General features: G+C 41.5%; 1 protein-coding gene across 1 annotated transcript; it reads right to left on the reverse strand.

Moving 5' to 3' along the window:
• On the reverse strand, positions 1-24,075 carry DUOX2 (dual oxidase 2). Its single transcript, XM_031949287.1, has 32 exons — positions 23,949-24,075; positions 23,451-23,615; positions 22,870-23,057; positions 22,429-22,630; positions 22,108-22,274; positions 20,094-20,154; positions 19,866-19,962; positions 19,040-19,130; positions 18,407-18,509; positions 17,296-17,459; positions 16,324-16,499; positions 15,815-15,933; positions 14,682-14,819; positions 14,263-14,376; positions 13,486-13,688; positions 13,006-13,191; positions 12,212-12,443; positions 11,912-12,005; positions 9,948-10,123; positions 8,026-8,095; positions 7,346-7,429; positions 6,482-6,660; positions 5,489-5,719; positions 4,872-4,971; positions 4,013-4,062; positions 3,441-3,568; positions 3,038-3,191; positions 1,826-2,058; positions 1,366-1,524; positions 796-951; positions 512-640; positions 1-222 (listed from the first exon to the last, which is right to left on the reverse strand). The coding sequence occupies exons 1-32, from the start codon at positions 24,073-24,075 to the stop codon at positions 100-102; spliced, it is 4,599 nt and encodes a 1,532-aa protein (XP_031805147.1). The 3' UTR covers positions 1-99.
• Positions 24,076-24,402: the final 327 nt, after the last annotated feature.

The following is a 24,402-nucleotide window of genomic DNA, read 5'->3' on the forward strand; positions in this document are numbered from 1 at the left end:
GGGGAGAGGGAGAGAGAGAAATGCAGCATGGTGGGGTTGGGGCCAGGTTCTGAACCTTTATGAAGTTTTGTACAATCTCCAGGACCCAAATGGAGCTGCTCAGAAGTTCTCATAATGATGTATAAAGTGAGCCTGGTCCTGTTGGTTGATAAGTTGACAGGCTTTTTCCACATTCTTGGTCATGCCAGGAGGACCACAGCTAAACACCCCAATCTTCCGCACCTGGGGGTAGTTTGGAGGGGAGAGAGATGCACAGGTTTAGGGATACAGACTCCTCAAGGAGGAAATGGCTTCCTGGTGTTGATATCATATGCAGAGTGAACAAGACCTGACCCCAAACTTGGAGGATTGGTTGGGGTGGAGGCAGGGGATAATAATAGAAATTCCAAATTGTAGACGGCACCCTATACAAATGGGAGCCAAGAAATCTCTATCCATCTGATGGCAGTTCAAAGGTGGGAATGGAATTGAGTTTCTCCCAAGGTTTCAGAGTTGGGGGCTAGGGACTCACCTCTGGATGGACTTCCTGCAGTGAGTTGAAGAATGGGCCAAAAGGAGGGCGACCAAAGTGGGTGATGGAGCGCAGGCCGGTGAAGAGGCTCCGGTTCAGCACCTTCTGGAAGTGCCGCTCACAGATGTACTAAGAGGAAGGGAAAGACTCAGGTTATACCCAAAGATGGAGCACAAGAAAAGGAAGCTGAGATTGGAGTGAAAGGCAGAGTCAGGGGAGGGAAGAGGGATAGAAAAGTAAGCCAGATCAAAGCTGTGCAGACCTGTCCCCCAGCCAGCCCTCACCAACATGGTGGTCCGAAGGTCAAACTTCTCAGCCAATTGGGTGATGTAGATGTGCACAGAAACCAGTTCCTGAAGGTCATTCTCCTCCACCTCCCGGATGATGTCTGCCAGCCACTCAAACTGTCTTTGTGTCCTTGTCACCCAGATGAAGTAGATCTTGGGGCACCAAGGTCATACATGATGAATCTGTTACCCAAGGGGATCCCAAGACTAGGATGCCCTAATAAGTACCCATGACAACCCACTAGCCTCCCATGGCAAAGGAGTAAGGAAGAAGTACCTAGACAATAGATGTCAGCAGCAGAGAAATTTCAGGTTTTATGTCCCCTCTTTTCCCTTTTGGCACTTTTCTTTTACTATCCCAAATAAATGCAAACTCCTTGAGTTTTTATTCTCTATATCCATGGGAGAATATCTGGCACAATGTTAGTGCCTTTAAAAATATTTGTTGAATTGAATTGAAAAATGTAAATTTGCCACGATTAACTAGAATAACTACATGTCATCCCAAAACAATTAGGGGAAATAATTTTCTCTCTTCAGCCTAGATGGGGCTGGAGAAAGACTTACCTTCTTGCAGAGCAGTTGGCTATTGACTGATGACTTGAAGGCCAGGTCTTTGAGAATGGAGGCAAATGGGGTGACCCCAATGCCCCCACCCACCAGCACAGATACCTCAAACTTGTGCCACTCTTGGTGGCCTTCCCCAAATGGGCCATCCAGGTACAGCTGCCAGGAGGAAGAGGAAGATAAGAAAAGTCAGGCTACAAAACCTAGCAGTGAGGTCAGAAATGGGAAAGGAAGAGTAAGAGGAGACTTAGTATAGGATTGGCTTTAATGAGACACCCCTGCTTTCTCTTTGCTTGATCCAGGATATGTAGTATCTTAGAACATCTGGAGCAGTTGGACCTGGATTGAAGCTAGAAATAATCTTTGAGGAACCTCATATCATTAAATCCAGGGTATGGTGAAAGGATCTTGAAAGTGTTTGGCATTTCTGGCCCACAGAAACAAGGAGGGAGAGGGATACCTTAGGATATAATGGACAGCTGTTTCCTGGTGGAAGTGAGTAGATTTCTCTAAGTCGTATGGTCCAGGGCCCCACAGCTCTGATGTGCAGACTGAGCGTATCCTCATGGGGTGCAGAGGTGAGTGTGAAGGGATGGTATTCTGTGGTATCCAGGGACAAGCAGGCAATACGTACCCATTGCCCTGACTTGTACTCAAAGCCCTGGGGCCTTTGGAACTGCAGGTGGGTAACACCTGGTGGGAAAGGGAGAGGATAGAGGTTAATATAATCCAACAAACATTAATCAAAGAACTATTATGAAAAAGAACAGAAGGTATCCTTAGGAATTTCTCTCATAGGTGAATGCTGACAATGATCCTTTCTCATCCCTACAAACCATGAGAAGCCAGAGAAATTTCAGAGCAAAAGCTGGCCAGGGAAGTAGGCATGTTGACTGAGGCCATTGGTTCATTTTTTCTTTATTTACTCAATCAACTAATCAATCAACAAATACTTAATTACTTTCTATGTGTCAAGCACTATGTGGGGCACTATGAGATAAAAAAGACCAAATAGTCCCCTGCTTCAAGACACTTCTATCTAACGGGATGATCCAACTACTTGGAGATTTCAGAAAACCTATGTTCTATCAGTTCTTCCCATTAGGGTTTACCAGGTCTAATTTCCTAAGACTAAGATATTAGGACATGGGGAACCCCAGACTCCTAAGAGATTGTTAAGAGTTCTCTCTGAATCATTTCATCATCATTACCAAATATGTGTGAGGAGGGGTGGAGGTGATAAAAGGAGGAATATAAGGGGCTCTGACTTGTCCCTTTCCTCATAATATATCTTATATGTACCTAATTCCTTCTATCTAGTCTCCCGATTGAAAAATAATTAGAGATAGGATTGCTTTTTGCCTTTTTTTGAAGCCTGGTGTATATTAAGCACTTACTAATAAGAATTGATTGGTATAGATACATAAATTTTTACATTTTCTAGTCTACAACTTATTTCAGTCTATTATTTATCAATTTATCAATTATCTTTCTTGTCATGAATTTAAGCCCAATTCCAAAAGTGTCTCTACAAGAGACACTATTTAGGGACAGTGCAAGAGTGAAGTTCTTGTAGAGTTCTGTGAATCCATGAGATCCTTTTCCCATGGTCCTCCAGCAGTCCTACCCTTATCTATGTCCATAGCTTCCATGCCCAGGCAGAGCCCCATACCTGAAGGCAGCAGCTCAGCCTTCACCACACTGATCTCTACTTTCTTCCGGCTCAAGCTCACCAGCTTATCCCCACCATAGATAATAGCTGGAATCAGGAAGTAAATGTGGAAACGGGGCAACTGGATCAGTGCAAAACTACCATGGATGATGATCTGAGGAAAAAAATCTCATTGGTATAGTTCAGACCCACTGGTATCCCTGAGCTCTGTCCCTTCTCCATCCTCACCAAGGCTCCTGCCAGGGTATTCAAGACTGATTTCAAGCATGAGGACCCCTGAGTCTCTATCATGTTTCTACTATGACCAGACCCTAGAAGTGGTAAGTCCCTTTGTCCATTCTGTACTCTTTTTGGGAAACCCATTTCTTTCACTGAGATTCTGCCTCAATCAAGTCCCCCTCACCAGGATGTAAAATAGAATGTAGAGATGGTGGGTCAGCCAGAAGCCCCGGAAACTGCGTCGGCGGAAGTGATGGGAGGCAAAGACATACATGATGGCCAGAACCACGAGTAGGAGCACTCCTGTCATGCCTAGGGAAGATGAAGAGAAGGGAAGAAATGACCTTATCCTGACCTCTATGACTGAGCCTCCCTTATCTTGTCCTATTTTGAGTTTAAAAAGATCCCTTTCCCCCAGTAAATATATCCTGACTGCTAGTTTATAGTTATAGTTAAGTGGACCCTATGTAGGTTTAGTCTTCAGTCATTCTATTCCCACTGAGATGGACAAATGAGTCTGTCCCCCCAAAATGAAGGATAGACATTTGAGGATCCCATTAATTTTCTCCCTTATCCTTGCAGACGGGTATACAAACACCAAGAAACACAAACCTTACAATCACAGAATGTTAGGCTTGGAAGATACTCTAGAAATCTCCTAGTTCAATCCACTCATTTTATAAATAGAGAATCTGAGGTTCACATATCTACCTCTACCTTCTTGTTATCAGCATTTTATACCACTCTGCTCCTTACCTGGAACAGTTTCAAAGAACCACCAATAGAACTTCTGGGGCAGCTGGGACCTGATGGAAAAAGAGAGACTGAGCTTCAAAACATGGAGAGTAAAGCCTCATCTAGCAGAAGGGGTTCAGGTCTGGCCCTTGTTATAAAAATTGCCTCTTTCTTTTACAACCCTAACTGCTAAAACCTGGCTAGACTCCTTATCTTCACAAAGAATTCCTTTTCTCTATCCTATAAAGGTACTTCGGGGAAAGAAGTAGTGCCTCAACCTTGTTTTTTCCTCTCTCCCTCTGTCTCTGCATCTCTCTGTCTCTGTGTGTGTGTGTGTGTGTGTCTTTCTCTCTCTCTCTCCAGACCATCTGATACCCTATAAGTGGCTTAGGGAGAGAGGGATGGAATTGAGGGATAATAAGATCCAAGGTAATTAGCCCAGGATGAGAGCTGGGGCAGCTCTACAAGTACAGGTGATAAATCCAAAATGCCAGACATACTTGCCAAGTTCCCATGGCTTTCTTCCTTTGGTTCCAAAGAGAACCAAAGGAAGAGCACAAATTATCCAACTCTGCCCCATAAAAAAAAAACAAACAAATCCAAAAGAACAACAACAAAAACATTGCTAGCCATTCAGCCCAAAGAGACAAAGTTGCTTCCACTTGAAAAAAAAAAGAGGCAATTCCATTGTGTTACTCCTCAAAGATTTCTTTCCACATTCCCCTAGGAGCCCAGTGACCCTCACAAAGCTGGTTGGACAAATAGGTAGAGGTTTCCTGTACTTTCTCCCACCTCCAGAAACCACCAAGAGTACGAGTTATCTTATAGCCTCTTATGATAATTCTCATTTGACTCTAGGATTGTCTTTATCTATACTGACCCATCATTCACAAAGACATTTGGGAAGATGCAGGAGAGCACGCTGAGTGGACTGACTGAGAAGATGTAGACATTTACCACATGGCCAGCACTGTGCAGAACTGTGAAAAACAGACTCGGGATTAGAGACATAGAAGGGGAAATGAGTGAAAAAGTGAAAGAATGATAGAGCCAGAGAAATGGGAAGATTTAAGACAGAAAGACAATAGGAGATTAATTAGAAACACATCCCATATATTCTAGAGACATAAATAGTAGAGACAGTGAGGAATAGTGAACAGAGCCTTGGATTTGCAGTCAGAAAAATCTGGATTCAAATATAACCTCAGACACTACGGAATCAAACATCACTTAAATTCTCTATTTCTTCAGCTTTTTCATCTGTAAAATGATGTGGTTGGCTTCAAAGATCACTTCTAGCTCTGAATATGTGATCCTAAAAATTTTTATGACTTTTTCCCTTTTTCCTTTGCCATTTCTAAGCCTAACACCAAGGTCATCTTGAGGCAACTTGGGGACTACTCTTGTCAAAGTTGAGACCCAAAGCATAAGTTTGAATGGAGAGTAAAAGAAGAAGAAGGAAAAGGGGGAGTCTGAGTGCTTTCAAGGGTCACTTACTAGCTAGAATGACAGCTGCCATAGCAATCCAACGGTGGAAATCCACTGCAGCATCAAAGGGCACGTAGCGGTTCAGGAAGGTCTCCCGTAGGAAGGTGATGAGGTTGCGGCACATGGTGAGCAGGATGTAGGAGAACATGAAGGAGATGCTGGATGCCGTCCCTCGGGACAGAATGAGACCCACAAGTGTAGTCTGAGAGATGCCCGAGCTTGGTAAATCAAAGGCGTAATCTGAGGTAAAGAGTGGACATAGACAAGTTTTTTTCCCTTTTGATTTGATTTTTCTTGAGCAGCATGACAAATATGGGAATATATTTAGAAGAATTGCATATGTTTAACCTGTATCGAATTGTTTGCTGTCTTGGGGAGGGAGGATGGAGAAAAGAGAGGAGAAAATTTGGAACATAAGGTTTTGCAAAGGTGAGTGTTGAAAACTTTGCAAGTATTTGGAAAAGTAAAATGCTATTAAAAATAAATACTTTCAAAGTTCTGCTTATATCCCATCTTTAATTATGATCTTTCTTGCCATTTTAGCTGTTAGGGCCTCTCCTTCCCCCACACAGAAAAAATTACTTTGTGTGTATGTATCTACACACATACACGTGTATATATGCATACCTACATATGTATATATATATATATATCCACCTATATATATATATATGCAAATATGTGTTATATATGTGTATGTATGTATATATAGTATATATATGTGTGTATATCCTACATACACATACACATCTATGTCTATACTGTATCCTCACAATGCAAAATTTTTGAGGGCTAGGATTGTTTCATTTTTGTGTTTGGATCTCTAGGAGCTAGCTTGGTGCTTAGTCTACAGTAGGTATTTAATAAATGCTTATTCCTATTTGTCCATGTCAGATTAGATGGATGGAGGATTCCTATTTCTCCCCATAGTACCTTATTCTCATTGAGAGACCCCTTTTTTTGGAGGAAGATTACTCGGATGTTGTCCCTAAGGACACTCACAATAAGCCCGCTCTGCGAACAGCCCAAGACAGATGGCAGAGAAGATAGCCACACAGCCAATATGTCGCCGATAGTTCTCCACAAAACGCTTAAACTGCTGGAGCTTCTGAAAGAATTGGCCTCCATGAAGTTTTTCCCTCTGGGCCTCTGTGTATAGTCGTGGAGCAACAGTGTGTATCCTGGAAGAATGGCAATCAATCAATCAATGAATAAATCTCATCATCCAATTCCTAGGCAAAAGTGGTTGGAAGACAGAAATAAAGCAGACTTTGCCCTCAAGGAGCTTTTAAGGTATCAGGAGAAACAACATTTAGATGTGAGAGTAAACATAAAATAAATTCTGTTATAAATCTTAACTCCCTGGGAAATAGTAGAAATGCAGAAAATTTGGCAGGTATAAAAATAAAAGATGTGAATAAAAATGTACTTAAATGTAGATATATAAAATAAAGACAAGATACTTTGAAGGGAAAAGAAATGTACTCTCAGTTGGAGGGAGATCAGAAAAGGCCTCATGTAAAAGATAGCTTTTGAACTGAATTTTGAAAGCTACAGGTTACTCCATCTTGTTTTAGAACATTTAGAATTCCCAACTGGGAATTAACTTTTAAAATGGATTACTTGGGGCAAAAGGAAGTATTTGGTTGGAAGGGGCTGTTTCAAATGTGGGTTGCAACAGAAAAAATTGGAGTTTACTCTTCCTGGGGATGTTCCCAGAAATAATGGGAGTCCCTTCATTAGCCAAGGAAAACATGGGGAGAGACTCCACTTCCAAAGCCAAGCAAACAGACAGACACCTATACACACAGTTAGGGTCTCAGAGGGTCAAGAGTCCTGTCTCCAGCTGAAGGTTCCAAGACTTACTTCTTGCCAAACCTCTTCCTCATCCCAGTGCTGCCAGGCTCTGGGGTCTCTGAGGATAGAATCTCAACACCATTGGAATTCATGCTGTGAAAAGAGCAAAGGGGTATATTTTCCTTATCGCTATATTTAAGAGATCCCAGCAGACTACATAGATAGGTGAGAGTGGAAGCAGGCAGGCCTTGAATAGATCCAGAGACAGTATAGAGCAGTGAACAGAGACCTAGATTTGGAATCAAGAGGTCTGAGCTCAACTTCTGTTACCTGTGAGAGCTTTATAGAGATAGAATAGGTCTGAGAGAGAATGTGATTCAACCTTCTCTTTTTACATATGAGGAAACATCAGAAATAGGTAGGAGAGCTAAGATTTAAATCCACATCCTTTGTCTCCAATCAGTGCTTTTGATACTCTGCTAATTTGTCTTAACTTCAAGCAAATCATTTACTATCTCCAGGCCTTGAAAATCCAGAATGCTATTCTTTTCCAGCTATAAATCCTATGAACTAAGGCTAAGTGGTGGGAGGAAAGGGGTAGTGGAAAAAGGGTACCAAACTGCAAGTTCCTTAGGGGATGATTTAGCTGTCTCCACTTTGCTATGCAATGAAGAAAGGAGGGGTGGCAGCTCAGGAAAGTTCATAAAACTCAATTGTGGTCACATCTCAGAGCCCCAGTCTCTACTCACCCTCCTGTCCGGTTTTTGTCAATGAAGGAGACTCGATGATTGATATTCTGCTTAAAGATATCTGGAACACCTGGGGGAAAAATATGAATAGGTTTCGCTAGGGGTTCTGACCAAGATAGATGCAGCAGGTGGTCATAGATGAAATTTCTCTCTCCAGACCCAATATACAGCACCTCTTGCTTTGCTTCTTCTCTTTTATTTTTTAAATAATAATATTTCCCTATATTTAAAATAATTGTACACATATAATTAGATTGCTTGCTGACTTGAGGAGGAGGGAGGTAAGGAAGGGAAAAAGAAAAAAAATTTGGAACTCAAAATCTTACAAAAATGAGTATTGAAAGCTCTCGATATGTAATTGGAAAAATAAAATATTGAAAAAATAATAATATCCCCCACAATTATATATTCCTTGTTTTTTCCTAGCACTCTTCTGAAAGAGATGGTTCTCTAATGATAATGTTGGTTTATGGTGCTGTATAGTTTGTAGATCACTTTAATATTTAATTTAATAATAAAATTTTAAAAATTTAATATAGACTTATTGGAATTCAAAACTTTTAAAAAATTTGGAATTGTTTTAACATGTACTTGGAGGAAAATTACATAATAAAATTATTTAATTAACTATATGATGTTATATAATAACGTAATAATATTGAATAATATTTGCTAATTTAATCCTCACAGTTTTGTGAAGGAAATACTATTATTATCCCTATTTTACAGATAAAGAAACTAAGGCCAAGAGTGGTTGACATTTTCTGGGGGCCATGATAAAAGATTAGAACTTGTGTATTCCTAGCTCCAAGTACAGCAGTCTATCCATCCAGATACCTTCTATGTTGCTTATAACCTGGCCACATCTGAATCTTTTATTCTAGAGCAGGAATCCCTAACCTGGGTACCAGGATCATGATTTTAATTTAATAACTTTAAAAATATAATTTGTTTTCCTTGCCAATCTATATTTTTTTATTTTATGCATTTTAAACACATCATCCTATGGGGTTTAGAGACTTCACCAAACTGCCCGAAAGTTCCAGGATACAATTTAACAACTCATGTTCTAGAGCAGAGATTTTTAAACTTTTTCCACTTGAGACCCCTTTTTGCCCAAGAAATTTTTACATGACCCCAGGTATATAGGTACATAAAATAGGAATATAAATTAAATTAAACATTTACTGATAATAAATAATAATTTTTGGACCTCCACATTCAGTAACAAGACTCTATATGGGTTGCAACCTACAGTTTAAGAAGCTGAGTTCTAGAGAGTAGAACTGTATCCCCTCACTTGTATTCCCAATAACCAGGTGTGATCTAAGCCAAAATTTTCTCTCTTAAGCTTTGACTTGCCCCATAAATCTTTTAGCAGTCACTTCCTCAGGGACTCTCTCTGGGGTCACTCTCAATGTCACACAGGTAAAATAGAAGAGATGAAATTTGAACCCAAATCTTCCTACTTCAAATCCATTGATTTGCCTCATGGCAGAATATACACACAAGAATATATATGTATATGTATGTATATATATATACACATTTCTGCATATACACACACATATATACTCACAAGAGAGATCTCAGTGACATGCTTGATCATCTTCTCCTTAGATCTCTTCCCCTGAAAGGGCACCTAAATGTCTGTTGCAGTAGTTAGAGTTCCAGGGCTAGAATCAGGAAGACCTAAATTCAAACCTGGCTTCAAACACTTATTAGCTTTATGACTCTGGGCAAGTCACCTCACCTCAGGTTCCTCATCTTTAAAATGGAGATAGTAATAATAATACTTGTCTCTCAGGATCATTGAGAGAATCAAATGAGATGATGATGTAAAGCACTTAGTAAGTCCATATAAATGTTAGTTGTTGTTTTTATTACTATTTCTCCTGCTTTGTTCCCTCCTCATCCTCTACCTTTGACACAAAGCTGGGTGAGCCGGAGCTCGCTGTCGTGGTCTCTCAGCATGAAGTGGAAATCCTCCCAGGTCAGCTCCTCCTTGTCTTGGAAGCCAGACTCTCGGAACATGGACTCCACCACCTCGGCCAGTTGAGCCTTGGACAGGCAGTTGTTGGAGATCTCGATGAAGGACCTAGTTGAAAACAGCAAGAAGAGCAGGGGCTGAGCAGACCCCCAGCAAGGTCAGACTGACCCTAGGCAGGGCAGGGCAGGGCAGGGCAGGTAGGCTGGATGATTATCTTGGGTATCATCAGTGACCTGGAAGCGGAGCTGAGAAAGTACCCATAAAAAAGTCTGCAGTTGACACTAAGCTGGGTGGGGTTGCTAACAGCTCAGAATACTGGAACTGATCTGGTGACCTTGATCAAGCGGAGAAATAGTCCATCAAAAAAAGCAAGGCAGCCTGGTGGAAAGAGTCCTGTGAGGGTGGGAGGGGGGGCTTGAGCCCCAGCTCGGACACCGAGTAACTGCATAACCTTAGAGAACACCCTTCAGTTTTAGAAGTTTCAGTTTTCTGAGCTTTGCTTCCAGCAGCATGACTACCTCAGCACTGGCAGGAACCCACAGCATGGCTGATGTACCGACCTTCCTTGTATTCTCCCTCCCTTTCTGGTGCTATACTTGGCCTTATTCCTGTTCTGAGCACTTTCACCAGCCTTCTTTGGCAGGAGCCATAATGGCAAGCAGAGTGGATATGTGAGGAAATGACAATATTTGTAAAGTACTTTGCAAATCTTAAAACACTATATAAATGCTAGCCATTATTAGCTACAACTAATCTTCTTAATCTGCAGATGAAGAAACTGGGCACTCATAAAATATAGATCTGATCTAGAGATCCCCAGATCTAATGATGGGGATGAAAGACGGCCATCATTTTGTACAAGACAGTATATTGAGCAGGTAGGCTTGGCATTTTTACCCTTGTCTGAGGCACTCCCCAAAACAGTCACTTCCTCAGTCATAAGGTCACACAGACAAGTGCAGAGATGGGATTTGAACCCAATTCTTGCAATACTTTTCCCATTATTGATATGAATAATTAGAGAGATTTCTATCATATGTTGTGCATGATCTGGGAAATTTTTAAGAACTGAGGAATGAGTGTTGGAGGACTGTGTCTAATTTGTATTTTTACAATTTGAGAAGGAAGTGAATTATTAAAGAGACAGGAAGATTAGAGGATTGTGGGCTGTTTAACCCAAAGAAGGATGTTTTATATAAGAATAGTATTCAGATATATTAAAGTTATGAAAAAGATGCTCATTATTTGTTCTCTAGTACCACAGTAGAACAAACTCCCCTCTCCCCCCCAAAATGGACTTAGGTTGTAGAAAGAAAGCTGGGTTGGTGATAAGGAAGAATATCTTTATTGCTAGTATGATTAATAGGGTGCTAGATGACCAAAGGAGATTCATTAAATTCATCCAATTCATTCACTCACTAATCTGTTCATTGTTTTAACTAATAAATATATAATTAATAAATAATAAAATTATGATGTCCAAGGTTCCTCCTTAACTAAACTCTATGATTTTAGTATTGATTTAATACTTATTATATTCATAATATTGTCCTAGAGATTATAGTGTATGTCTCTGGAGTAAGAGTGGGCAGAATTAACAAGTACCAAGATATCCAGGGGAAATGTTGCAATTTTTCTTCCTGGACAGTTTTTAAATGATTGGGAGTCTATTTTAGATATTTTAGGTGTAGTACTTCCTGCAGATTGTGGACTCTTACATTCTCTTGTATGTAAACTTATATTCCCTTCTATCTTATAATACTTTTTTGCAGATATCTCTGACATCCTTATTTTATCTCCTGCTGGAAACAACACTTCTCTATCCCTAACATTCTCCTCCTGTCACTGTTCTTCTGGAAACTCATATTAAATCCCAGACACCAGAGTTGCCCTTACCGCATCATAGTGGAGAACTCCTCCTTGGAGAGAAAACCATTCTTATCTAGATCATACATGGTGAACATGAGCTTGGATTTATCTTCTGGGGAGCCTGAGAAGATAGGGAAAGAAATTGAGATTTCTGCGGTCCCTTGGCTCCTTTCTCAGTAGATAGGAAGGGCAATAAGTCAGACTAGAGACCCAGGAATCAGAGAATAGCCCTGGGGAAGGAGGAGAGCAATGTGAAACTCTTGCCTTCTTGAGGCTGTTTGGATGTGTAGCCAACCCCAGCCCAGTTCACCACCTCCCCTCCTCTACCTTTCATGAAGATGACCAGGATATCTAGGAATTCTCGGAAGGATAAGTATCCATTGTTGTCTTTGTCAGCTAGGGAGAACATGGCCTCTACAAACATGGCCTGAGGCTTAAGGCCAAGGGACTCTGCAAATTCTGCCCTGCTTAGCTCACAGGCCAGGGCTTCTCGAACCTTCTGAGGTAAGTCTGAATCTGGAGGCCAGCTCCTTGTTTCTGCCTGGTCAATGTCCAGCACCTAAAGTTGGACAATAGAGGAAAAAAGGAGAGAGAAGAGTTCAAGCCTAGGGAAAGACCCAGTTCTAAATATCATTTTCCTGTCTTGGAGGCAAGAAAGACAGATATTTTGTAATTAAATATTTTTCCAATTACACATAAAAACAATTTTAACATTCTTTTTTTCAAATTTTGAGCTCCAAATTCTCTCTCTCTCATTGAGAATGAAATCAATTTGATATGTTATATACATATTTTGGAAAAAATGTATATGATGAGTCCATTCATTTCAGTTCAACAACAAACCTTAATTAGGGTCAACTGTACTCTAAGCTACATTTTACTTTCCTTCCTTTTGGGGCCAAAGAAGGGGAAATTTCTTGTTAGCTGGAAGACTAACCAAAAGTTTTCCAATAATTTAGAGATTTTCTGTTTGCTGGAGAGTAAACTTGAAAAGCTCTGAAGACTAGAAGTTGAACCAATTACAAATCTTAAAAGAAAAGCAAACACATAATAGACACCTCCAGTTTCATCTCCAATCCTTTTTCTGTTCTACTTTGTACATGTACTCCTGTCTGTGGTACCTGTGCAAAAAGGTGCCTAAAAAAGGTCTCTAGGATATGCCCCCTCTGCTGCTTGGTCACAGCTTTTTTGAGCAGGTCTTTTTCTCCGATCTCTGACAGCCCAAAGTCCAGGTCCCAATGGGCACAGTAACCCTGAAGGTGCTGGATAAAGATACCCCGCTCCTCCTCGGAGTTGAACATCAATACCTAGGACAAGAATAAAAGGAAGTGCTCCTAGTTTCGGCTTCTTGTTCAGGCTCTCATGTAGCATCCCCCTAAATCCTGAGGGACTTTTTGAATGAGGGAAGGGTGCAATAATTCTCCTCAGCATAGCTACAATGGAAGGAAAGATTAAGTATACTGAGCAAGGGGAGGTTCTAATAGGATAAGTGGGCCTGAGTTTGGGTCATTTCTGAAAAGAAATTGAGACTCAAGGGTGTGGCAAGCGGGGATAGAAGGGTGAGGAAGAGGGGACAAAAGGGATGTTTCAAGGGGCCATACTATGTCATATTCCTTGGGGATCTTGAGTAGCAGTGCCCGGCGGCCATAATTATTTGACTGGATCAGGTTCATCTGCTGTAAAGGCTGGAGCTGGATGGTCCGGATAATAGATAGTTGTTCATCTAGCACTCGAAGGGATCTCTCTGGTAACAGCTGTAGGTAGATGGGACAACTCCTCTTGCCTGGACCTGGCCATTCCATTGCTGGTGAGGAGAAGGGGATTAAGGTGGGATAAGAAGAGGAGCTTTTTATTTTTCAAAAGACATGCAAAGATAGTTTTCAACATTCACTTTACAAAACCTTGTGTTTCAAATTTTTCTCCCTCCCTTCTCTCCTTCCCCTTCCCTAGATAGGTTAAACATGTACAATTCTTATAAACTTATTCTTGTATTCATCATGCTGCATAAAAAAAATCAGATCAAAAAGGGGGAAAAAAGAGAAAAAAAAAACCAAGCAAACAACAGCAACAAAAGTGAAAATACTATGCTTTGATCCACATTCAGTCTCCATAGTTCTCTCTCTAGATGCAGATGGCTCCTTCTATCACAAGTCTATTGGAATTGTGAAGACTAGATTTTCAACCCTTACCCTAGACCCCAAGGAGACTCTGTCACTTTAATTGTTCCTGCTCATTTGGAAGACCTCCCCATCTGGAATTCACCTTTCCCTGAATTCTTTCCCTCTGTTAACCTCCTTCTCATCCGTCCCCATTTCACTTGGATCTCTTCCCTCATTCACCCCCACCTTACCTGGCCCCTTTCTTTTTCCTTTTCTCACCTGCTACTCCCTCCATGGGCATTTCCTTCTTTATACTCTGTTTTTCTTTCTTCTGTAGCTTCTTGAACTCTCTACCTCGGAAGCATGCTACCACCCAAGCAATGAACAGACTCACTGGAGTGAGGAAGAAGGAGGTGAAAGGGAAGAGTCAGCAGGGACTGATGAGCTTTCCCTTTCCTCCCTGTCCCCTGCCCATCACACCAAGTTTCCCAAGAGCTCCTACCACTGCCTCTTCTGTAGCCAGACCATTTTTGAATCCAGACCCCAGAAAAAGGTATTTGGGTGACTCATCTAGTGTGTATTGGGATATAGTAGACAGAGCCTCTGGGACAACTAGGGGAATAGCTTATAATTTGGGAAAACTCAGGGAAAGAAAAATAGAGGGAGTATGAGGGAAATAGTGGGTTGGGATGATTTACCTAAAGGGAGAAGGAAGAGGGCTATAATAGTAACCCCAAAGCCAGGACCACTGTCTTTGAAGTAGTCAATCACTGTCATGTTCAAGCAAGGGGGCAAGATACCTTCTTTAAGTTGCTGGGGTTGTGGGCAGGGGTTTCCTAGAGAAAAGAAAAGCATCCAAACTTGAAGAGAGAAACTTCTCCCTAAAAATTCTGTCTTTCACTCACCTTCTGTCTCTTTCTGTTATGGGCATTAAAGGCATCGGGATATTGTGCCTCCTTTCCAAAGTCCAGCTTGCCTATGGGCACCTTTGCACATTCCACTGATCTCATTGCATTGCATGTCTTCCCTTGTGTCACCCCTGTCCCAATTCTTTGAAAATATTACCAAGTACTATGCCCAAAGGGCTATAAAACTGTGTTTACCCTTTGATCCAGCAGTGCTACTATTGCTGTATATCAAGGAAATTATAAAGGAAAGGACCCACATGTGCAAATATGTTTGTAACAGCTCTTTTTGTGGAGGCAGAGAATTGGAAAATAGGTAGGTGCCCATCATTTGAGGAATAGCTGAATAAGTTGTGATACATGAAGATAATGGAATGTTATTGTTCTATTAAAAATGATGAACAAGATGATAATAAAGAGGTTTGGAAAGATTTACATGAACTAATGCTGGGCAAAACAAGCAGAAGCAGGAATACATTGTATACAGAAATAGCAAGATTGTGAGATGATCAATTATGAAAGACTTGGCTTTTCTCAGTGGTTCAGAGATGCAAAACAATCCAAATAATCTTTGGACAGAAAATGCCAACTGCATCCAGAAAAAAAAAACAAACTATGAAGATTGAATGTTAATCAACATATGCTATGTTCACTTCTTTTTTATGTTTTTTTTTCCTGTCCTAATTTTTCTCTCTCAAGAAAATACTACCAAGTACAAACCACTGAGTTGCTGAGATTGTTTCTACCTGAGGCTTCATAGCTTGTACAGGACATGACATTGAGTCAGATGGACTTGTCTTCCAAGACACTTTTCTAGGTCATATCCAAGCATAATCTTACAACAATGGTCAGTCACTTCCCCAGTTTCCTCCCAGTAAATCTCTGCAAGGTCCCTTCTCTCCAGGTCCTCTTCCATGATCATTTACCTTCATGCCAGAAAAAGACATTGAGCTGCACGTTATCAGAACTGACATTAGTAACATCTACCAAGACATCATGGAGGGTTGTATTTCGAATCTCAAGGATCTCCTCAACTGTGAACAACCTAAGTGGAGGTAAGAGAAAAGCTGAGAATTATTGGAATGATGGGAAGAAAAGGCAGATTTTCATAACCCCAGGAGCCAATATCAGGAAAAGATCACAGAAGTGATGAGGTGAAGTGGAAGGGCTAGGAAAGAATGAGAAGGACATATATATCAGATCTGAGGATTCAGAGTTTAGTCATGGTAGGGATAAAAGGAAACAAGAATTAGAGCCTGTATTGGGCATGCTTGTCAGGAGATTTTTAAGGCTCACCCAAGGGGCAATGTAAAGGATGGAGATGTTACCTGAAGTCTAGGTTAAGGTCCTGTGTCAGAGAGGAGGAGGATTTGATATCTCTACTGGGGGCCAGTTTGGGGGATAAAGTCTCTAGATATTTCAGACAAGCCCTCACCCATTTCTTGTGTTCTCAAACCAGTAACGGTCCCCATCTCGTAATCGAATAAACTGGTCAAAGACAATGTTGCAAAACAGAGATGCAGGTTTCCCATAACTCTCCAAGAGGCCCCCTGGGAGCAGCTCCAGATGAGATAGGCTATGGTTGTACAAGGTGGCTATCGCCTCCAGGACCTGGGAAGAAAGGACATTGCTCCAGGTGATTTCTCCACATCTGCCTTAAAGGTTTTCCTCATACTTTAAGGTCCTTAGTCAGCCTGTTCCCTTGTGAGTTGAAGGTTAAGGGGCAGAAGAAGTTGAAGAAGTAGACTCACAGGTTAGGCTAGGTCAAAAGAAGGAATGGGCCCTCTCTCCCCAACATTGTACCTATAATCAAGCTGTCTTCCCTAAGACTTCTTGCCTTATCTCACAATGTCCCCCAGGGTCACAGGCAGCCTCTCGGGAATATGTGCCTACCTCTTTTTTTCTCTCTGCCAGATGAATATGTTCTATTTGTTTATAATTATTTATTATATATTATATATCATAGTTATTATATTATACATTTATTTTAATATATTATAATTATATTATATATTTATAATTATATAATTACCTACTTTTAACTCTGGGTATTGGTAGGAGACTGATGTCATTCTAGCTCTAGAGACGACCCTTGAGACTTTATGTCTGCAACAACAACTTCCTAGCAGACTGACTTTTTAGTAATCACTTCTGATTCTCCCTCTCACCACTGCTTGAATGATTTTGATTCTTGTTGGGTACGAATCCTCTTGGTTCAAAGCTCACTGTTTCTTTGTATATACTCTGGGACACTGTTGGGTTTCTGGGGATTAGTGAGTTTAGTTTTGGGGGTTCTAACAGGTCCAGGATAATTGGCAGTCTAATGGGAGACTGACTTGGGGTATACTTGGCCTGGGAAGGAGAGCTTTTCTGGGGGAACTATTCCTGATTAGAAAGTATTTCTCACATGGGGCTCCAGGTTGGAGTTGAGGGTATTCCAGTTCTCTAGTGGCTGCAAACCCATAGCTTCAAGAGCCTGGTTGTAGCTGGGCAGTCCCAGGTCCCGGCCCCTCTGAATGCTGCTGGCTACATAGTCTGTTCGTGAGAACTTGCCAGAGCCAGGCCAGTAATCTGGAAAAAGCAAAGAGGCAGCCAATCCCACATCAGAAGCTGATGGGGACTCTGCACCATCAATTCCTCACTTTCCTAATTTCTCTTTAGTCTTTAGTCACTGACACCCCCCCCCAACCTCCCTCCCCCCCCAACCTCTCCTAGTTCTGGGGAGAGAAGAGTCAGCCTTTTCTGACCATAGGAAACTCAGGGACATAATAGACAGAGGACTGACCTTGGATTTAGAAAAATCTGATTTTGAATACAATCTTAGACATTTAGCTGTGTGTTCTTGAGCAAATCATTTGATCTCTACCTCAGTTTCCTCATCTGTAAAATGAGGATAAAAATAGCATCTAGAGGTTTCGTTATAGGGTGAAAAATGAGATGATATTTGTAAAATACTTTTCAAACCTATGTATATATGTATGTATACATATATGTATATATCTCATACATATATATAACTAGCATATACTATGTATAGTACAGTATATTAACACATCTGCACACACACATGTATATATATATGTGTGTGTGTATATATATATATACATATACATATATATATACACACACACACACACACACACACATACTAGCTATTATTATTATTACTGGATGTTCCTTCAGGTTGGATCCAGTTAAAGTTCATGGTCTAAATTAGAGATAGGTAGAGTTGATAGCTGATAGATAAGGTGTACTTGGCCATGATCGACACTAAGATCTAAAGATCCCCAGAGCTTGAATCTTTACTCCTTCTCCTAGATCTGACTAATGTGAACACACAGACTTGTCCCTGACTCAGCCATCCTTGGCATTGGGCAAGAGATCAATTTCTTTCCAGTCAACCCTGGAGGCTCAGCCTACTCATGCCTCACAATATTTTCCTTTCTTTCCTGACCTAAGACCTCTCTAGTCCCTGGATCCAGTCCATAGTGATCTCAGCCTTCCGGCTGCTTCCTTACCTCTCAGATCCTGCACCACAATCCTGTCTTCTCGCTCTGCGATCTGGGAGGCCATTCCCAGGAGCAATTCGTTCACTGCCTTTGCACTGCGAAGATTTGGGTTCTGAATGGGGACATTATACTCAAGGTTTAGTACAAAAGGCCTTCTCTTGACCATTCTCCCTCCCCACCTCAGGTCTTTATATTAGGTCCCCCTGGCCCCTATTTCTCATCCCTTGAACAATAGGTGGAAATTTCAGAGGCAGATTTGGATTAGATGTAAGGAAAAATATCCTAAGAATTAAAAGTTTTCGCAAAGAATAGGCTTCATTGAGAAACTATGGATTCTTCATCACCGAAGGTCTTTGAATGGTGGCCATTTATTGGGAATGCTTATTGGAGAGTTCTAGTAAGCTTTAGATTGAACTAGTTAAAATCTCCTTCAATTCTCCATTCCTTTCCTGATTCTTGCCCTCCAAAACAGCTGTCCCCAAGGTCTCCTCTTACTTGCTCATGTCATTCCCACAACCAACCTGGGATAATGGAATCTAGAAAACGGAAACTGTCATTTTATGCTGGAACAAATACAGTAAGAAGACTAAAACCCACCTCCTGGGAGCCCCAGTCTTTCCTTGCCCCAAGTCCCCAGCTAACCTCTCGATTCCAGTAGCTGTTGCAGACTCTAATTGCTGAGGAGGTACCTTGTCCCTTGTTAGTGATGTTTTGAAAATGACAGCTGGCATTTCTGAAACAGGGAACAGTAGGGATAATGATAGGAAGTTATGGGGGGAAGGAGCAAAGATCCAAAGTAGTCTGAGATTATTGGAAGTCAGAATTAGAAACAGATCGAGGTGGGACATTTGTTGGGGAAGCTGGGGCTGGGAAATTTGCAGAAGGATCTTACATATGGAAGACTGATATTTGATTGGATGGCAAAGGAATAGAAACCCTTAACTTTCACTCTAGGCATGCCAGTTGTTGATACAATCTTTAACTCTAATCCATATTCAAGGAAAGTTATTCAACAATCAATCGATCAATTAATCAACTAAGATTTATGACACCCCCATTACATGCTAGACACTAGCTATACAAAGAGAAAAACAAAATCTTTCCTGTCTACAAAAGGATTACATTCTTCTGGGGCAGACAAAATAAACATATGCAAATAGAGATAAAACAAATGTAGGGCATTTAGGAAATCAAGAAAGGCTTTGTGTAAAAAATGGTATCACCATTCCATTGTGTAAGATCCATACTAGGGACAGTGATTGCCAGATTTCCAGAATGTAGGGTTCTCCCAGCCCTACATTTAACTCCAGTCTCCTAACCTGTTGTCTATCTTTCCTTTCTTGTCATCAGTCTCAGGAGAAGAGGGTATGGGGATTGGGGGAATAGGTAGAAGGATGACAGAAGAAGGCGTTTCTAGGAGAAACTCCACCCCTGCTTTTCTCCATCACAAGCCCACTCCCTCTCTTACCTCATATAGACACCAGGGGGCACCATAGTGGAGAAGAATTGTTTGGAGGCTGCTAGGAACTCAGGTGAGATGCTGGGATCCAAAAATGACTTGTACCCTGATAGAGTAAGATCATGAGCTTTCATTTCCCTCCAGTCCTTCTTCATTGCATAAGTTCTTGCTTACACCAACACTCCACTCCCTCAGCCTATGCCCAGCCCTGAGCTCCTGTCCCTATTTCCCTCTTACCTTCATATGGCCGTGGCGTTCTCTCCAGGAAGCTGGGAAGCCATTCATAGAGGACAATGTTCTGTATGAGGAAGAGATGAGAGAGAAATGTGAGGTTGATGGCGATTGCAGAAAACGGGAATAAGAAGAGAGGACTGGGAGGGGTAAGAATCAGGCAAGAGAAATGGGAGATTGAGTGGATGTCCGTTAGCTGGGGAATGGCTGAATAAGTTGTGGTGTGTGAATATAAGGGAATACTATTCTATAAACAATGATGAACAGGACTTCTCAGCCACTACAATAAAAGACTGAAGGTCATGGAATCATATCTATTGACAATCAAAAGAACTAAGACCGTGGTCAAAAATATCATATCCAGCAAAATTATCTATAATTGTGAATGGGAAAAAGTGGATATTCAACTAACTTACAGATTTTCAGGACTTTCTATCAACCAAACTCTAAATTAATAGAAAACAACATATAAGAGCTAATATCAAAGATCAATTTCAAGGAACTCAATATGGATAAATTGTTTATTTCTTTTTTAACATGGGAAATGGAATACCATATGTTTAAGATTGACATCAACAATAGGGCAGTTCAAAAGAAAGATTGGGGCAAAGTGAAGGTAAAAGTAGTAATTATGTAAGATGCAGAAGAAGAATAGACACTGAGGCATTAGAGGTGGGAAGAGGGTTCATAGTTCTGAAAATCTACTCCCATCAGCAATTGTGTTAAATAGCAACGTTATATATAATATTGTACACAATAACAATGTATGTGTGTGTGTGTGTGTGTGTGTGTGTGTGTGTGTGTGTGTTAACTAGTAGTTAGGCAGCAGGGATAGCAAAGATATGTATGTATATATAAATATATCTTTTCTAAACTGTAACCTGCTTGGGAGTGGGGAGGGGGACGAAAGGGGGAAAAAAAGAATAAAGTTAAAAAAGAGAAGAGCAGAAAACAAAAGAACAATTTAAAGGAAGCAAAGAAAAGATGGACACTCATGAACATAATTTCTTCCCTTTTATATGTGTGTGTGTGTCTGTATACCTCCCTAATATTCTACTGGTCACATGACAATGTTCTCTCTTGTTTTGTTTCATTTTGTTTTGTATTCCTTTCCTGTTTTTCTTTTCCTTATTTTTTAAAAATAAAATAAACATTTTAAATTAAAAAAGACACGATAAGTATGCTGATTTTTTAAAAAGCCTGGAAAGACTTATATGAACTGATACTAAGCAAAGTGAACAGAACTTAGAGAACGTTGTACACAGAAACAAGAAGATTGATGATCAATTGGGATAGATTTGACACTTTTCAACAATTCAGTGATTCAAGGTAATTGCAATAGACTTGGGATGGAAAGAGCTATCCACAACTAGAGAAAGAACTTTGGAGACTGAATGTGGATAAAAGCACAGTACTTTCACCCTTTGTTGTTGTTGTTTGCTTGTTTTTTTCCCCCTATTTAATCTGATTTTTCTTGTGCAGCATGATGAATATGGGAATATGTTTAGAAGAATTGCACATGTTTAACATCATATTTGCTTGCTGTCTTGGGGAGAGGGGAAGAGGGAAGAGAGAGAAAAATTTGGAACACAAGGATTTGCAAAGATAAATGTTGGAAATTATCTTTGCATGTATTTGGAAAAATAAAATATTATTTAAAAAACAAAGCAACTCTAGCCACATGTGTGCCCTACAGATAAGTGAATGTTCTCTGGTCACATGTTTTTTGTATATGTACTCTGCCCCAATGGTGATGTGGTAACCTATGTTAGTGGGAGAACCCCATGTGTGCATGTGGACATTTTTTCTTGTCATTTTATATGCTATGATGTTTGATTAATTTAAAAAAAATTTTTTTTGGCTTTGAACTGAAAAAAAAAGAGAGAGAGAGAAAGAAAGAAAGAAACTATAAGCACCATATAAATGAGTTCTAGTTGTGATACAGCTCTCTGCCCTGAGGGTGGAAAGGATTATTACCCCTTCTGGGAAGCTGAAAGACTAGAAGCTGCTGGTATCTGACCTGGTAGGTGGCAATGACTCTCTTTCGGGCATGCTGGAACAGCTCTTCATCTTTCCAGGCTGGGTGCTTCTCGGCCAGCCTCTGAGCCCACAGATTATGGTATCGGAACCAGAGGAGGCCCAGTGCCTGCAGAAATGGATTTTGGTTTCCCCTTTCGGCTCCGAAGGCTACAATCAACACAAGAAAAGGAAAGTAAACTCTATCACTCCTATTGATTCCAAACTCCAAACTGATCTGCATCCTTTCCCCCTCTCCATTTCTTCTTTCTTCCTGATATAGACCACTCCCAAGCCCACAGCTCTCCAAATTCCCCAGACTCACCATACAGCCCTTGGGGCCCCTGCTGCCCAGTGGAAGGGTCTGGTGCTAGCCACATGAGGAAGGGTCCTTGAGTATCCTTGGGGAAATCAGGATCTGATCCTGATTCCAACTTCCCACCAGAGAAGCTCCTTAGTGTATCACTCCAGGAGTGAGAGGAGCCATAGATGGCACTGCCATCTATCCAGCTAGTGACTTGATTGATCTGGGGACAGACATAAGAAGCAGTGTGAGGGTCTGTGTAGTAGTGAGTTGGCTGGGTGACCAAGTATCCACCCAGGAGTTCCATTTGTGACTCAGCCCCACAAACAATATCCCTCATTCCTCCTCTCCCCCACCCCTAAAACCCTCCAATGTCTGATTAGCTTTTTATCACCATCCTGAACTTAATTGGGAGCCTGATTGAGACCTTTTTGTGATTGTAGTCTCTTCTTCTAGAATCACCTGGTCTCGGGGATTGTTAGGACTCTGCCCTGTGTGTAGGTCCCACTCACTCCTCTGGAAAGGCAGCTCTATATTTCCTGTGTTATCTGGATCAAACACTTTGTCTCCTTTAGGGATTTGAATGTTCATAAACTCAGCAGGACAGCCTGGCCGTTCCACACTCACCACCTCAGAGAGGACATGGTAGCCTGAAGACAGGAAGAACTAGGGATCAGACTGGAAAAAGACTGAACATTTTTCCCTCCCAAGACCTGATCACTGTATCAGAAAGAAGCCCCCTCCTCTTTTTTTTTTCCAAGTTAAATCTCAGAGGGAAGGACCAGGTAATTTATGCAGAAGAGTTAAAGGATCAAAGTACAGCTTGTGTTCCAGATAGAGGGAGAAAAGGGGAGAGGGGATAAGGGATTGGGAATCTGTAAACCTATTCCTTCTGCACTAGGTCCCTTTGAAGAGAGGTCAAGGCCAGTGTTGGGACTAAACTCAAACCTGACAGTAGAACTTGTATTGAGAATAAGGTTCCCACAATCCTCCCCATTCTTCTGTCCAGGGAAGTGTCTCTGGAAAAGGGTTATTTTCCTCACCAAAAAAGACCCCAAGCACAGTGCGGTTTTGTAAAGAGGAACTCCCAGAGGGACCCTGCATGGCAATATTACTGATGCTTCGGGGGTTGGGTCGGTGTGGTTCTCCCAAGGGTTGGTAAACGCCATCTGAGTATGTAGCAGGGACCAAACGCTGGAGCCTGGAGCCTGAGACCAGGAGGGAAGGATGTTGTGCTTTGGCTAGGAACCCTGCCCTGAGTTTAGCCAAACTACAAGCCCTCCAACCAAAATTAGGTCCTTTTTAGTTCTCTACCAAGATGTCCTTAGTAGACCTTGCCTGGGGCCAAGGTTAGTCCTCCAGGTTGTGCCCAAAGGCAGAATAGAGAGATGTTTCAGAGGGAAGAGCAATTGGTTCCGCCCACTGGTCAAGCACCCCTCTTTAGCCTCCTGGCCATCCCAGGAAAGTGGATTTGCATGTCCCAAGAATTTCCCTTCACCATACTAAGCCTCACAGCTAGCTAACCCAGGCCCTTTAGGTACCTGCTGAGCCCAATTCATGGTGTCTCAGATTGTTGAACCAGCCATCATAGCGCTGTACTTCCCAGAATATGGCAGAAGACTCCTGGGCCCCTGAAAGCAGAAAATTTCCTGTCCTGTCCCTCTTCATTGGACATCCTTGGATCCCCAAAAGGAGATCCTTCTCTTCCCTCAGGAATCAAGTAACTGCTCGTGTCCCTCCCCTGTTCCTCATTCCTAAAGCCTGCCTGAGGACACGTAGTTCCCCCCCTCCCCAGGAATAATGACTCCTGTCACCCCTAAGGTTTAGAACATCCTGACCTGCCCAAACCAGCTGGACCTGAGTAGTGGCTGGTTAGAGAGAAGGAAAAGGTTCAGTGAGTTGGGAGCTGATCCAATCTGGTAGAATCTTCCAGCCTCACAGAGCAAGGTCATTGACACTTTCCCATTCATCCCAACTCCTGCTTTTCCCATCTTC

Source organism: Sarcophilus harrisii, chromosome 2, assembly GCF_902635505.1.
Source record: "Sarcophilus harrisii chromosome 2, mSarHar1.11, whole genome shotgun sequence".
NCBI lineage: Eukaryota > Metazoa > Chordata > Mammalia > Dasyuromorphia > Dasyuridae > Sarcophilus > Sarcophilus harrisii.